Source organism: Hyperolius riggenbachi, chromosome 11 (genome assembly GCF_040937935.1).
Source record: "Hyperolius riggenbachi isolate aHypRig1 chromosome 11, aHypRig1.pri, whole genome shotgun sequence".
NCBI lineage: Eukaryota > Metazoa > Chordata > Amphibia > Anura > Hyperoliidae > Hyperolius > Hyperolius riggenbachi.
The window spans coordinates 115675723-115692072 of record NC_090656.1 but is presented as its reverse complement, the minus strand read 5'-3'; the positions used below and the strand labels follow the sequence as shown (position 1 = coordinate 115692072).

Below are 16350 nucleotides of genomic sequence, written 5' to 3'. Positions count from 1 at the left end.
TTTTTTAGAAATAAATAACTGCAAAGTGGGGTGTGTGTACTTATTCAGCCCTCTTTGGTCTGAGTGCAGTGAGTTGTCCATAGACATTGCCTGATGAGTGCTAATGACTAAATAGAGTGCACCTGTGTTTAATCTAATGTCAGAACAAATAAGGCTGCTCTGTGATGGCCTCAGAGGTTGTCTAAGAGAATATTGGGAGCAACAACACCATGAAGTCCAAAGAACACACCAGACAGGGCAGGGATACAGTTATTGGGAAATTTAAAGCAGGCTTAGGCTACAAAAAGATTTCCAAAGCCTTGAACATTCCACGGAGCACTGTTCAAGCGATCATTCAGAAATGGAAGGAGTATGGCACAATTGTAAACCTAAGACAAGGCCGTCCACCTAAACTCACAGGCTGAACAAGGAGAGCGCTGATCAGAAATGCAGTCAAGAGGCCCATGGTGACTCTGGATGAGCTGCAGAAATCTACAGCTCAGGTGGGGGAATCTGTCCACAGGACAACTATTAGTCGTGCATTGCACAAAGTTGGCCTTTATGGAAGAGTGGCAAGAAGAAAGCCATTGTTAACAGAAAAGCATAAGAAGTCCCATTTGCAGTTTACCACAAGCCATGTGGGGGACACAGCAAACATGTGGAAGAAGGTGCTTTGGTCAGATGAGACCAAAATGGAACTCTTTGGCCAAAATGCAAAACGCTATGTGTGGCGGAAAACTAACACTGCACATCACTCTGAACACACCATCTCCACTGTCAAATATGGTGGTGGCAGCATCATGCTCTGGGGGTGCTTCTCTTCAGCAGGGACAGGGAAGCTGGTCAGAGTTGATGGGAAGATGGATGGAGCCAAATACAGGGCAATATTGGAAGAAACCCTCTTGGAGTCTGCAAAAGACTTGAGACTGGGGCGGAGGTTAACCTTCCAGCAGGACAACGACCCTAGACATAAAGCCAGGGCAACAATGGAATGGTTTAAAACAACACATATCCATGTGTTAGAATGGCCCAGTCAAAGTCCAGATCTATATCTAATCGAGAATCTGTGGCAAGATCTGAAAACTGCTGTTCAAAAACGCTGTGCATCTAATCTGACTGAACTGGAGCTGTTTTGCAAAGAAGAATGGGCAAGGATTTCAGTCTCTAGATGTGCAAAGCTGGTAGAGACATACCCTAAAAGACTGGCAGCTGTAATTGTAGCAAAAGGTGGTTCTACAAAGTATTGATTTAGGGGGCTGAATAATTACGCACACCCCACTTTGTAGTTATTTACTTGTAAAAAATGTTTGGAATCATGTATGATTTTCGTTCCACTTCTCACGTTTACACCACTTTGTAATGGTCTTTCACGTGGAATTCCAATAAAATTAATTCATGTTTGTGGCAGTAATATGAAAAAATGTGGAAAACTTCAAGGGGGCCGAATACTTTTTCAAGCCACTCTATATCGTTGGAAAGAGGAGAAAGAGAGCTTCAAAATGGTATGCATCTTTCCATAGTTTCTGCACTGCTCGGAGTCCCTTTAAGATGCATTTTATTGAAAAAATGTGAAAGAATCTCCTAGGAGAAAACTTAAATTATCTCCAATGAGAAAACTTTACAGAAAAGGTGAGTTGAATGAGGACCTTTGTGCTTTGTGAATTGTCACAAACAAATACTTATAGCTAAATGTATTGTATCTAGAAAGGTTGTATAAGGACATCTTCTACATTTCAAGCAGGTTGTATACAGAGTCTACAATAAAAGTAAGTAAAATATAAATAAAACAAATTAAAAATAAGGTTAAACCTACTTACCAGGTGAGAATAGAACATCATTTACTTTACAAAAGCAGGTGGTAGTGCTGGTAGTTGAATACACTGAAGATGTTGTAGGTACTGTTGTTGAGGTGCTAGATTCTGTATTAGGACTTGTAACCGTAGTTGAAGAGATTTGGGTAGTTAGGGGTGTTGTACTTGTTGTTGCTGAAGTGGAAAAAGTTAGGATTGTTGTTGAAGGAGTGACAGATACAGTAGTTCCTGAAGTTGAAGTAACAGTAACGGTAATTAAAGTAGTTGGTGTACTAACTGACAAAGTGCTGGTTGGAGAAGTTAAAAGAGTTGTGGATGGAATAGTAGGAGTGACTGTTTCAGTTACAATCACAGGAGTAGTTGAGGCTGTATTAATTGGTGTTGTAGGAGTAATTGTTTCAGTAATAATAACTGGAGCTGTTGGGGGAGTAGTTACAGTTTTTGTCTCTGTAACAATCACATGAGTGGTTGAGACAATAATAGCTGAAGTTGTAGGAGTATTTGTTTCAGTTGTAATTACTGGAGTAGTTGAAAATGTGGTGGGTGTAGTAGGAGTTATTGTTTCAGTTATAATTACTGGAGTAGTTGGGGAAGTTGAGACAGGCGTGGTACCAGTGGTAGGTGTTTTTGTTTCTGTAATGACTGGAGTAGTTGAGCCTGTGGTAGTGGGAGTCGTTGGAGTAGTAATAATCACTGGAGTAGTTGAGCCTGGGGTGGTGGGTGATGTAAGTGTTATTGTTTCAGTAATAATTACTGGAGAAGTTGGGGTAGTTGAGACAGTAGTGGTACCAGTGCTAGGTGTTTTTGTTTCTGTAATGACAGGAGTAGTTGAGCCTGTGGTAGTTGGAGTTGTTGGAGTAGTAATAATCACTGGAATAGTTGAGACTGTGGTGGTGGGTGTTGTAGGAGTACCTGTTTCAGTAATGATTACTGGAGTAGATGGGGTAGTTGAGACAGGGGTGGTACCAGTGCTAGGTGTTTTTGTTTCTGTAATGACAGGAGTAGTTGAGCCTGTGGTAGTGGGAGTTGTTGGAGTAGTAATAATCACTGGAGTAGTTGAGACTGTGGTGGTGGGTGTTGTAGGAGTTAATGTTTCAGTAATAATAAATGGAGTAGTTGGGGTAGTTGAAATAGGAGTGTTACCAGTGGTAGGTGTCTTTGTTTCTGTAATGACAGGAGTAGTTGAGATTGTGGTAGTGGGAGTTGTTGGAGTAGTAATAATCCCTGGAGTAGTTGAGACTGTGGTGGTGGGTGTTGTAGGAGTTATTGTTTCAGTAACTATAAATGGAATAGTTGGGGTAGTTGAAGCAGTGGTGGTACCGGTGCTTGGTGTTTTTGTTTCTGTAATGACAGGAGTAGTTGAGCCTGTCGTAGTGGGAGTTGTTGGACTAGTAACACTCACTGGAGTAGTTGAGACTGTGGTAGTGGGTGTTGTAGGAGTTAATGTTTCAGTAATGATTACTGGAGTAGTAGGGGTAGTTGAGACAGGGGTGGAACCAGTGGTAGGTGTCTTTGTTTCTGTAATGACAGGAGTAGTTGAGCCTGTGGTAGTGGGAGTTGTTGGAGTAGTATTAATCCCTGGAGTAGTTGAGACTGTGGTGGTGGGTGTTGTAGGAGTTATTGTTTCAGTAACTATAAATGGAATAGTTGGGGTAGTTGAAGCAGTGGTGGTACCGGTGCTTGGTGTTTTTGTTTCTGTAATGACAGGAGTAGTTGAGCCTGTGGTAGTGGGAGTTGTTGGAGTAGTAATAATCCCTGGAGTAGTTGAGACTGTGGTGGTGGGTGTTGTAGGTGTTATTGTTTCAGTAATAATAAATGGAATAGTTGGGGTAGTTGAGGCAGTGGTAGTACCAGTGCTAGGTGTTATAGTTTCTGTAATGACAGGAGTAGTTGAGCCTGTCGTAGTGGGAGTTGTTGGACTAGTAACACTCACTGGAGTAGTTGAGACTGTGGTAGTGGGTGTTGTAGGAGTTAATGTTTCAGTAATGATTACTGGAGTAGTAGGGGTAGTTGAGACAGGGGTGGAACCAGTGGTAGGTGTCTTTGTTTCTGTAATGACAGGAGTAGTTGAGCCTGTGGTAGTGGGAGTTGTTGGAGTAGTATTAATCCCTGGAGTAGTTGAGACTGTGGTGGTGGGTGTTGTAGGAGTTATTGTTTCAGTAACTATAAATGGAATAGTTGGGGATGTTGAAGCAGTGGTGGTACCGGTGCTTGGTGTTTTTGTTTCTGTAATGACAGGAGTAGTTGAGCCTGTGGTAGTGGGAGTTGTTGGAGTAGTAATAGTTACTGGAGTAGTTGAGACTGTGGTGGTGGGTGTTCTAGGTGTTACTGTTTCAGTAATAATAAATGGAGTAGTTGGGGTAGTTGAGGCAGTGGTGGTACCGGTGCTAGGTGTTTTCGTTTCTGTAATGACAGGAGTAGTTGAGCCTGTGGTAGTGGGAGTTGTTGGACTAGTAACACTCACTGGAGTAGTTGAGACTGTGGTAGTGGGTGTTGTAGGAGTTACTGTTTCAGTAATGAATACTGGAGTAGTAGGGGTAGTTGAGACAGGGGTGGTACCGGTGGTAGGTGTCTTTGTTTCTGTAATGACAGGAGTAGTTGAGCCTGTGGTAGTGGGAGTTAATGGAGTAGTATTAATCCCTGGAGTAGTTGAGACTGTGGTGGTGGGTGTTGTAGGAGTTATTGTTTCAGTAATAATAAATGGAATAGTTGGGGTAGTTGAGGCAGTGGTGCTGCCAGTGCTAGGTGTTTTTGTTTCTGTAATGACAGGAGTAGTTGAGCCTGTGGTAGTGGGAGTTGTTGGAGTAGTAATAATCACTGGAGTAGTTGAGACTGTGGTAGTGAGTGTTGTAGGAGTTACTGTTTCAGTAATGATTACTGGAGTAGTAGGGGTAGTTGAGGCAGTGGTAGTACCAGTGCTAGGTGTTTTAGTTTCTGTAATGACAGGAGTAGTTGAGCCTGTCGTAGTGGGAGTTGTTGGACTAGTAACACTCACTGGAGTAGTTGAGACTGTGATAGTGGGTGTTGTAGGAGTTAATGTTTCAGTAATGATTACTGGAGTAGTAGGGGTAGTTGAGACAGGGGTGGAACCAGTGGTAGGTGTCTTTGTTTCTGTAATGACAGGAGTAGTTGAGCCTGTGGTAGTGGGAGTTGTTGGAGTAGTATTAATCCCTGGAGTAGTTGAGACTGTGGTGGTGGGTGTTGTAGGAGTTATTGTTTCAGTAACTATAAATGGAATAGTTGGGGTAGTTGAAGCAGTGGTAGTACCGGTGCTTGGTGTTTTTGTTTCTGTAATGACAGGAGTAGTTGAGCCTGTGGTAGTGGGAGTTGTTGGAGTAGTAATAATCCCTGGAGTAGTTGAGACTGTGGTGGTGGGTGTTGTAGGTGTTATTGTTTCAGTAATAATAAATGGAATAGTTGGGGTAGTTGAGGCAGTGGTAGTACCAGTGCTAGGTGTTATAGTTTCTGTAATGACAGGAGTAGTTGAGCCTGTCGTAGTGGGAGTTGTTGGACTAGTAACACTCACTGGAGTAGTTGAGACTGTGGTAGTGGGTGTTGTAGGAGTTAATGTTTCAGTAATGATTACTGGAGTAGTAGGGGTAGTTGAGACAGGGGTGGAACCAGTGGTAGGTGTCTTTGTTTCTGTAATGACAGGAGTAGTTGAGCCTGTGGTAGTGGGAGTTGTTGGAGTAGTATTAATCCCTGGAGTAGTTGAGACTGTGGTGGTGGGTGTTGTAGGAGTTATTGTTTCAGTAACTATAAATGGAATAGTTGGGGTAGTTGAAGCAGTGGTGGTACCGGTGCTTGGTGTTTTTGTTTCTGTAATGACAGGAGTAGTTGAGCCTGTGGTAGTGGGAGTTGTTGGAGTAGTAATAGTTACTGGAGTAGTTGAGACTGTGGTGGTGGGTGTTCTAGGTGTTACTGTTTCAGTAATAATAAATGGAGTAGTTGGGGTAGTTGAGGCAGTGGTGGTACCGGTGCTAGGTGTTTTCGTTTCTGTAATGCCAGGAGTAGTTGAGCCTGTGGTAGTGGGAGTTGTTGGACTAGTAACACTCACTGGAGTAGTTGAGACTGTGGTAGTGGGTGTTGTAGGAGTTACTGTTTCAGTAATGAATACTGGAGTAGTAGGGGTTGTTGAGACAGGGGTGGTACCGGTGGTAGGTGTCTTTGTTTCTGTAATGACAGGAGTAGTTGAGCCTGTGGTAGTGGGAGTTAATGGAGTAGTATTAATCCCTGGAGTAGTTGAGACTGTGGTGGTGGGTGTTGTAGGAGTTATTGTTTCAGTAACTATAAATGGAATAGTTGGGGTAGTTGAAGCAGTGGTGGTACCGGTGCTTGGTGTTTTTGTTTCTGTAATGACAGGAGTAATTGAGCCTGTGGTAGTGGGAGTTGTTGGAGTAGTAATAATCACTGGAGTACTTGAGACTGTGGTAGTGGGTGTTGTAGGAGTTACTGTTTCAGTAATGATTACTGGAGTAGTAGGGGTAGTTGAGACAGGGGTGGAACCAGTGGTAGGTGTCTTTGTTTCAGTAATGACAGAAGTAGTTGAGCCTGTGGTAGTGGGAGTTGTTGGAGTAGTAATAATCACTGTAGTTGAGACTGTGGTGGTGGGTGTTGTAGGTGTTATTGTTTCAGTAATAATAAATGGAATAGTTGGGGTAGTTGAGGCAGTGGTGGTACCAGTGCTAGGTGTTTTTGTTTCTGTAATGACAGGAGTAGTTGAGCCTGTGGTAGTGGGAGTTGTTGGCGTAGTAATAATCACTGGAGTAGTTGAGACTGTGGTAGTGAGTGTTGTAGGCGTTACTGTTGCAGTAATGATTACTGTAGTAGTAGGGGTAGTTGAGACAGGGGTGGTACCAGTGGTAGGCGTTTTTGTTTCTGTAATGACAGGCGTAGTTGAGCCTGTGGTAGTGGGAGTTGTTGGAGTAGTAATAATCACTGGAGTAGTTGAGACTGTGGTAGTGGGTGCTGTAGGAGTTACTGTTGCAGTAATGATTACTGGAGTAGTAGGGGTAGTTGAGACAGGGGTGGAACCAGTGGTAGGTGTTTTTGTTTCTGTAATGACAGGAGTAGTTGAGCCTGTGGTAGTGGGAGTTGTTGAAGTAGTAATAATCACTGGAGTAGTTGAGACTGTGGTAGTGGGTGTTGTAGGAGTTACTGTTTCAGTAATGATTACCGGAGTAGTAGGGGTAGTTGAGGCAGGGGTGGTACCAGTGGTAGGTGTCTTTGTTTCTGTAATGACAGGAGTAGTTGAGCCTGTGGTAGTGGGAGTTGTTGGAGTAGTAATAATCCCTGGAGTAGTTGAGACTGTGGTGGTGGGTGTTGTAGGAGTTATTGTTTCAGTAACAATAAATGGAATAGTTGGGGTAGTTGAAGCAGTGGTGGTACCGGTGCTTGGTGTTTTTGTTTCTGTAATGACAGAAGTAGTTGAGCCTGTGGTAGTGGGAGTTGTTGGAGTAGTAATAATCACTGGAGTAGTTGAGACTGTGGTAGTGGGTGTTGTAGGAGTTACTGTTGCAGTAATGATTACTGAAGTAGTAGGGGTAGTTGAGACAGGGGTGGAACCAGTGGTAGGTGTCTTTGTTTCTGTGATGACAGGAGTAGTTGAGCCTGTGGTAGTGGGAGTTGTTGGCGTAGTAATAATCACTGGAGTAGTTGAGACTGTGGTAGTGAGTGTTGTAGGCGTTACTGTTGCAGTAATGATTACTGGAGTAGTAGGGGTAGTTGAGACAGGGGTGGTACCAGTGGTAGGCGTTTTTGTTTCTGTAATGACAGGAGTAGTTGAGCCTGTGGTAGTGGGAGTTGTTGGAGTAGTAATAATCACTGGAGTAGTTGAGACTGTGGTAGTGAGTGTTGTAGGAGTTACTGTTGCAGTAATAATTACTGGAGTAGTTGGGGTAGTTGAGACAGGAGTGGTACCAGTGGTAGGTGTTTTTGTTTCTGTGATGACAGGAGTAGTTGAGCCTGTGGTAGTGGGAGTTGTTGGAGTAGTAATAATCACAGGAGTAGTTGAGACTGTGGTAGTGGGTGTTGTAGGAGTTACTGTTTCAGTAATAATTACTAGAGTAGTTGGGGTAGTTGAGACAGGGGTGGTACCAGTGTTAGGTGTTTTTGTTTCTGTAATGACAGGAGTAGTTGAGCCTGTGGTAGTGGGAGTTGTTGGAGTAGTAATAATCACTGGAGTAGTTGAGACTGTAGTAATGGGTGTTGTAGGAGTCACTGTTTCAGTAATAATTACTGGAGTAGTTGAGGTAGTTGAGACAGGGGTGGTACCAGTGGTAGGTGTTTTTGTTTCTGTAATGACAGGAGTAGTTGAGCCTGTGGTAGTGGGAGTTGTCGGAGTAGTAATAATCACTGTAGTAGAGACTGTGGTGGTGGGTGTTGTAGGTGTTATTGTTTCAGTAATAATAAATGGAATAGTTGGGGTAGTTGAGGCAGTGGTGCTACCAGTGCTAGGTGTTTTTGTTTCTGTAATGACAGGAGTAGTTGAGCCTGTGGTAGTGGGAGTTGTTGGAGTAGTAATAATCACTGGAGTAGTTGAGACTGTGGTTGTAAGTGTTGTAGGAGTTACTGTTTCAGTAATGATTACTGGAGTAGTAGGGGTAGTTGAGACAGGGGTGGTACCAGTGGTAGGTGTCTTTGTTTCTGTAATGACAGGAGTAGTTGAGCCTGTGGTAGTGGGAGTTGTTGGAGTAGTAATAATCACTGGAGTAGTTGAGACTGTGGTAGTGGGTGTTGTAGGAGTTACTGTTTCAGTAATGATTACTGAAGTAGTAGGGGTAGTTGAGACAGGGGTGGAACCAGTGGTAGGTGTCTTTGTTTCTGTGGTGACAGGAGTAGTTGAGCCTGTGGTAGTGGGAGTTGTTGGAGTAGTAATAATCACTGGAGTAGTTGAAACTGTGGTAGTGGGTGTTGTAGGAGTTACTGTTTCAGTAATAATTACTGGAATAGTTAGGGTATTTGAGACAGGGGTTGTACCAGTGTTAGGTGTTTTTGTTTCTGTAATGACAGGAGTAGTTGAGCCTGTGGTAGTGGGAGTTGTTGGAGTAGTAATAATCACTGGAGTAGTTGAGACTGTGGTAGTGGGTGTTGTAGGTGTTATTGTTTCAGTAATAATAAATGGAATAGTTGGGGTAGTTGAGGCAGTGGTGCTGCCAGTGCTAGGTGTTTTTGTTTCTGTAATGACAGGAGTAGTTGAGCCTGTGGTAGTGGGAGTTGTTGGAGTAGTAATAATCACTGGAGTAGTTGAGACTGTGGTAGTGAGTGTTGTAGGAGTTACTGTTTCAGTAATGATTACTGGAGTAGTAGGGGTAGTTGAGACAGGGGTGGTACCAGTGGTAGGTGTTTTTGTTTCTGTAATGACAAGAGTAGTTGAGCCTGTGGTAGTGGGAGTCGTTGGAGTAGTAATAATCACTGGAGTAGTTGAGACTGTGGTAGTGGGTGTTGTAGGAGTTACCGTTTCAGTAAAAATTACTGGAGTAGTTGGGGTAGTTGAGACAGGGGTGGTACCAGTGGTAGGTGTTTTTGTTTCTGTAATGACAGGAGTAGTTGAGCCTGTGGTATTGGGAGTTGTTGGAGTAGTAATAATCACTGGAGTAGTTGAGACTGTGGTAGTGGGTGTTGTAGGAGTTACTGTTTCAGTAATAATTACTGGAGTAGTTGGGGTTGTTGAGACAGGGGTGGTACCAGTGGTAGGTGTTTTTGTCTCTGTAATGACAGGAGTAGTTGAGCCTGTGGTAGTGGGAGTTGTTGGAGTAGTAATAATCACTGGAGTAATTGAGACTGAGGTGGTGGGTGTTGTAGGTGTTACTGTTTCAGTAATAATAAATGGAGTAGTTGGGGTAGTTGAGGCAGTGGTGGTACCGGTGCTAGGTGTTTTTGTTTCTGTAATGACAGCAGTAGTTGAGCCTGTGGTAGTTGGAGTTGTTGGAGTAGTAATAATCACTGGAGTAGTTGAGACTGTGGTAGTGGGCGTAGTAGGAGTTACTGTTTCAGTAATAATAAATGGAGTAGTTGGGGTAGTTGAGACAGGGGTGGTACCAGTGGTAGGTGTTTTTGTTTCTGTAATGACAGGAGTAGTTGAGCCTGTGGTAGTGGGAGTTGTTGGAGTAGTAATAATCACTGGAGTAGTTGAGACTGAGGTGGTGGGTGTTGTAGGTGTTATTGTTTCAGTAATAATAAATGGAATAGTAGGGGTTGTTGAGACAGGGGTGGTACCAGTGGTAGGTGTTTTTGTCTCTGTAATGACAGGAGTAGTTGAGCCTGTGGTAGTGGGAGTTGTTGGAGTAGTAATAATCACTGGAGTAGTTGAGACTGGGGTGGTGGGTGATGTAGGAGTTACTGTTTCAGTAATAATTACTGTAGAAGTTGGGGTAGTTGAGAAAGGGGTGGTACCAGTGGTGGGTGTTTTTGTTTCTGTAATAACAGGAGTAGTTGAGCCTGTGGTAGTGGGAGTTGTTGGAGTAGTAATAATCGCTGGAGTAGTTGAGACTGAGGTGGTGGGTGTTGTAGGTGTTACTGTTTCAGTAATAATAAATGGCGTAGTTATGGTAGTTAAGGCAGTGGTGGTACCGGTGCTAGGTGTTTTTGTTTCTGTAATGACAGGAGTAGTTGAGCCTGTGGTAGTGGGAGTTGTTGGAGTAGTAATAATCACTGGAGTAGTTGAGACTGTGGTGGTGGGTGTTGTAGGAGTTACTGTTTCAGTAATGATTACTGGAGTAGTTGGGGTAGTTGAGACTGGGGTGGTACCGGTGCTAGGTGTTTTTGTTTCTGTAATGACAGGAGTAGTTGAGCCTGTGGTAGTGGCAGTTGTTGGAGTAGTAATAATCACTGGAGTAGTTGAGACTGTGGTTGTAAGTGTTGTAGGAGTTACTGTTTCAGTAATGATTACTGGAGTAGTAGGGGTAGTTGAGACAGGGGTGGTACCAGTGGTAGGTGTCTTTGTTTCTGTAATGACAGGAGTAGTTGAGCCTGTGGTAGTGGGAGTTGTTGGAGTAGTAATAATCACTGGAGTAGTTGAGACTGTGGTAGTGGGTGTTGTAGGAGTTACTGTTTCAGTAATGATTACTGAAGTAGTAGGGGTAGTTGAGACAGGGGTGGAACCAGTGGTAGGTGTCTTTGTTTCTGTGGTGACAGGAGTAGTTGAGCCTGTGGTAGTGGGAGTTGTTGGAGTAGTAATAATCACTGGAGTAGTTGAAACTGTGGTAGTGGGTGTTGTAGGAGTTACTGTTTCAGTAATAATTACTGGAATAGTTGGGGTATTTGAGACAGGGGTTGTACCAGTGTTAGGTGTTTTTGTTTCTGTAATGACAGGAGTAGTTGAGCCTGTGGTAGTGGGAGTTGTTGGAGTAGTAATAATCACTGGAGTAGTTGAGACTGTGGTAGTGGGTGTTGTAGGTGTTATTGTTTCAGTAATAATAAATGGAATAGTTGGGGTAGTTGAGGCAGTGGTGCTGCCAGTGCTAGGTGTTTTTGTTTCTGTAATGACAGGAGTAGTTGAGCCTGTGGTAGTGGGAGTTGTTGGAGTAGTAATAATCACTGGAGTAGTTGAGACTGTGGTAGTGAGTGTTGTAGGAGTTACTGTTTCAGTAATGATTACTGGAGTAGTAGGGGTAGTTGAGACAGGGGTGGTACCAGTGGTAGGTGTTTTTGTTTCTGTAATGACAAGAGTAGTTGAGCCTGTGGTAGTGGGAGTCGTTGGAGTAGTAATAATCACTGGAGTAGTTGAGACTGTGGTAGTGGGTGTTGTAGGAGTTACCGTTTCAGTAAAAATTACTGGAGTAGTTGGGGTAGTTGAGACAGGGGTGGTACCAGTGGTAGGTGTTTTTGTTTCTGTAATGACAGGAGTAGTTGAGCCTGTGGTATTGGGAGTTGTTGGAGTAGTAATAATCACTGGAGTAGTTGAGACTGTGGTAGTGGGTGTTGTAGGAGTTACTGTTTCAGTAATAATTACTGGAGTAGTTGGGGTTGTTGAGACAGGGGTGGTACCAGTGGTAGGTGTTTTTGTCTCTGTAATGACAGGAGTAGTTGAGCCTGTGGTAGTGGGAGTTGTTGGAGTAGTAATAATCACTGGAGTAATTGAGACTGAGGTGGTGGGTGTTGTAGGTGTTACTGTTTCAGTAATAATAAATGGAGTAGTTGGGGTAGTTGAGGCAGTGGTGGTACCGGTGCTAGGTGTTTTTGTTTCTGTAATGACAGCAGTAGTTGAGCCTGTGGTAGTTGGAGTTGTTGGAGTAGTAATAATCACTGGAGTAGTTGAGACTGTGGTAGTGGGCGTAGTAGGAGTTACTGTTTCAGTAATAATAAATGGAGTAGTTGGGGTAGTTGAGACAGGGGTGGTACCAGTGGTAGGTGTTTTTGTTTCTGTAATGACAGGAGTAGTTGAGCCTGTGGTAGTGGGAGTTGTTGGAGTAGTAATAATCACTGGAGTAGTTGAGACTGAGGTGGTGGGTGTTGTAGGTGTTATTGTTTCAGTAATAATAAATGGAATAGTAGGGGTTGTTGAGACAGGGGTGGTACCAGTGGTAGGTGTTTTTGTCTCTGTAATGACAGGAGTAGTTGAGCCTGTGGTAGTGGGAGTTGTTGGAGTAGTAATAATCACTGGAGTAGTTGAGACTGGGGTGGTGGGTGATGTAGGAGTTACTGTTTCAGTAATAATTACTGTAGAAGTTGGGGTAGTTGAGAAAGGGGTGGTACCAGTGGTGGGTGTTTTTGTTTCTGTAATAACAGGAGTAGTTGAGCCTGTGGTAGTGGGAGTTGTTGGAGTAGTAATAATCGCTGGAGTAGTTGAGACTGAGGTGGTGGGTGTTGTAGGTGTTACTGTTTCAGTAATAATAAATGGCGTAGTTATGGTAGTTAAGGCAGTGGTGGTACCGGTGCTAGGTGTTTTTGTTTCTGTAATGACAGGAGTAGTTGAGCCTGTGGTAGTGGGAGTTGTTGGAGTAGTAATAATCACTGGAGTAGTTGAGACTGTGGTGGTGGGTGTTGTAGGAGTTACTGTTTCAGTAATGATTACTGGAGTAGTTGGGGTAGTTGAGACTGGGGTGGTACCGGTGCTAGGTGTTTTTGTTTCTGTAATGACAGGAGTAGTTGAGCCTGTGGTAGTGGCAGTTGTTGGAGTAGTAATAATCACTGGAGTAGTTGAGACTGTGGTAGTGGGTCTTGTAGGAGTTACTGTTTCAGTAATAATTACTGGAGTAGTTGGGGTAGATGAGACAGGGGTGGTACCAGTGGTAGGTGTTTTTGTTTCTGTAATGACAGGAGTAGTTGAGCCTGTGGTAGTGGGAGTTGTTGGAGTAGTAATAATCACTGTAGTTGAGACTGTGGTGGTGGGTGTTGTAGGTGTTATTGTTTCAGTAATAATAAATGGAATAGTAGGGGTAGTTGAGACAGGGGTGGTACCAGTGCTAGGTGTTTTTGTCTCTGTAATGACAGGAGTAGTTGAGACAGGGGTAGTGGGAGTTGTTGGAGTAGTAATAATCACTGGAGTAGTTGAGACTGAGGTGGTGGGTGTTGTAGGTGTTACTGTTTCAGTAATAATAAATGGTGTAGTTGGGGTAGTTGTGGCAGTGGTGGTACCGGTGCTAGGTGTTTTTGTTTCTGTAATGGCAGGAGTAGTTGAGCCTGTGGTAGTGGGAGTTGTTGGAGTAGTAATAATCACTGTAGTTGAGACTGTGGTGGTGGGTGTTGTAGGTGTTTTTGTTTCAGTAATAATAAATGGAATAGTTGGGGTAGTTGAGGCAGTGGTGGTACCAGTGCTAGGTGTTTTTGTTGCTGTAATGACAGGAGTAGTTGAGCCTGTGGTAGTGGGAGTTGTTGGACTAGTAACACTCACGGGAGTAGTTGAGACTGTGGTAGTGGGTGTTGTAGGAGTTACTGTTTCAGTAATGATTATCGGAGTAGTAGGGGTAGTTGAGACAGGGGTGGTACCAGTGCTAGGTGTTTTTGTTTCAGTAATGACAGGAGTAGTTGAGCCTGTGGTAGTGGGAGTTGTTGGAGTAGTAATAATCACTGGAGTAGTGGAGACTGTGGTGGTGGGTGTTGTAGGAGTTACTGTTTCAGTAATAATTACTGGAATAGTTGGGGTAGTTGAGACAGGGGTGGTACCAGTGGTAGGTGTTTTTGTTTCTGTAATGACAGGAGTAGTTGAGCCTGTGGTAGTGGGAGTTGTTGGAGTAGTAATAATCACTGTAGTTGAGACTGTGGTGGTGGGTGTTGTAGGTGTTATTGTTTCAGTAATAATAAATGGAATAGTAGGGGTTGTTGAGACAGGGGTGGTACCAGTGGTAGGTGTTTTTGTTTCTGTAATGACAGGAGTAGTTGAGACTGTGGTAGTGGGTGTTGTAGGAGTTACTGTTTCAGTAATGATTACTGGAGTAGTAGGGGTAGTTGAGACAGGGGTGGTACCGGTGGTAGGTGTTTTTGTTTCTGTAATGACAGGAGTAGTTGAGCCTGTGGTAGTGGGAGTTGTTGGAGTAGTAATAATCACAGGAGTAGTTGAGACTGTGGTGGCGGGTGTGGTGGGAGTTATTGTTTCAGTAATAGGGGTGGAACCAGTGGTAGGTGTCTTTGTTTCGGTAATGACAGGACTAGTTGAGCCTGTGGTAGTGGGAGTTGTTGGAGTAGTAATAATCACTGGAGTAGTTGAGACTGTGGTAGTGGGTGTTGTAGGAGTTACTGTTTCAGTAATGATTACTGGAGTAATTGGGGTTGTTGAGACAGGGGTTGTACCAGTGGTAGGTGTTTTTGTTTCTGTAATGACAGGAGTAGTTGAGCCTGTGGTAGTGGGAGTTGTTGGAGTAGTAATAATCACTGGAGTAGTTGAGAGTGTTGTGGTGGGTGTTGTAGGAGTTATTGTTTCAGTAATAATAAATGGAATAGTTGGGGTAGTTGAGGCAGTGGTGGTACCGGTGGTAGGTGTTTTTGTTTCTGTATTGACAGGAGTAGTTGAGCCTGTGGTAGTGGGAGTTGGTGGAGTAGTAATAATCACTGGAGTAGTTGAGATTGTGGTGGTGGGTGTTGTAGGAGTTACTGTAATGATTATTGGAGTAGTTGGGGTAGTTGAGACAGGAGTGGTTCCAGTGGTAGGTGTTTTTGTTTCTGTGATGACAGGAGTAATTGAGCCTGTGGTAGTGGGAGTTGTTGGAGTACTAATAATAATCACTGGAGTAGTTGAAACTGTGGTAGTGGGTGTTGTAGGAGTTATTGTTTCAGTAATAATTACTGGAGTAGTAGGGGTAGTCGAGACATGGGTGCTACCAGTGGTAGGAGTTTTTGTTTCTGTAATGACAGGAGTAGTTGAACCTGTGGTAGTGGGAGTTGTTGGAGTAGTAATAATCACAGGAGTAGTTTGTACTGTGGTGGTTGGTGTGGTGGGAGTTATTGTTTCAGTAATAGGGGTGCTTCCAGTGGTAGGTGTTTTTGTTTCAGTAATTATAACAGTAGTTGGACTTGTGGAAGTTGTAGGAGTAGCTGTTTTTGTAATAATTACTGGAGTAGAAGAAACGGTTATGGGTGTGGTAGGAGTTATTGTTTCTGTAATAATTACTGGAGTAGTAAATACAGAACTGGTGGGTGTTGTTCCGGTAATAGTTAGAGGTGTGGATGGTGGTATAGTAGTTATATTCTCACAGTATTTAGAACAGCACTGAATTTGAATTCGGTAATTGTAGCACAGTTTGTCAGGGCCTAACTGATCCATGTTATTACAAATCAATCCTGTTTTGAGGTCACATTGATAAACCTGCTTTGGTGTAAAGGTGTTTGATGCTCCATATAATATTGCTTCACATCGTATGTCTGTTGCCACTTCATATTCTGTACAAACTTGATATCCTCTTGCTAAAATTTCAGCCAAGCTCTCTCTGTCTCCATCATTAATATCCGAAGTAGGCGCATGCAAATCAAACCATTTTGTTTGTCTGCAATTCATATGTGTGCATATTGGTGGAGTGGTTGTAATTGTAGATGTTGAGATTGGTGGAGTAGCTGTAATTGTAGGCGTTGAGATTGGCGGAGTAGCTGTACTTGTAGGTGTTGAGATTGGTGGAGTAGCTGTAATTGTAGGCGTTGAGATTGGTGGAGTAGCTGTAATTGTAGGCGTTGAGATTGGTGGAGTGGTTGTTATTGTAGGCGTTGAGATTGATGGACTTGTTATCGGAGTTGATGCGGTGGTTGGGCCACATGTTGCAAGAGGTTCACAACATTCTATACTTATTTCATAGTCATAGCAGATAGGTGGATTATACATGTTGTAACAGATCAATCCAATATCCTTGCTACATGTTACATTTTGCATCAGATCTTCAAGTGGATTCTCCGGAAAAGCTTTGGCCCTGCATTTTACATTGCGAGGTGATGTGCAAATGTTGAATCCGGCTTTTCTAATATTTTCAAAGGTTTCAAAATCACCAGCATCAGTTCGCCCACTTATAAAAATTGGATAAGAGACATCATACCATGGCGACCAAGTGCATTGTGCACAAACTGAAAATAAGAAGAATTTTGTTACATTAAAATTGAAAACATAAACATTTTTGAAAGATATATATTAATAGTTGTC

The 16350-nt window shown here is 43.2% G+C and overlaps 1 protein-coding gene across 1 annotated transcript in view; it reads right to left on the bottom strand.

Annotated features, from left to right (window-relative positions):
- LOC137537851 (mucin-5B-like) overlaps positions 1–16350 on the bottom strand; it is a 128277-nt gene that overhangs the window by 47439 nt on the left and 64488 nt on the right. The window contains exon 30 of the mRNA XM_068259802.1: positions 1797–16274. Within this exon, the coding sequence (XP_068115903.1) occupies positions 1797–16274 (14478 nt within the window). The remainder of the gene's footprint in view (positions 1–1796; positions 16275–16350) is intronic.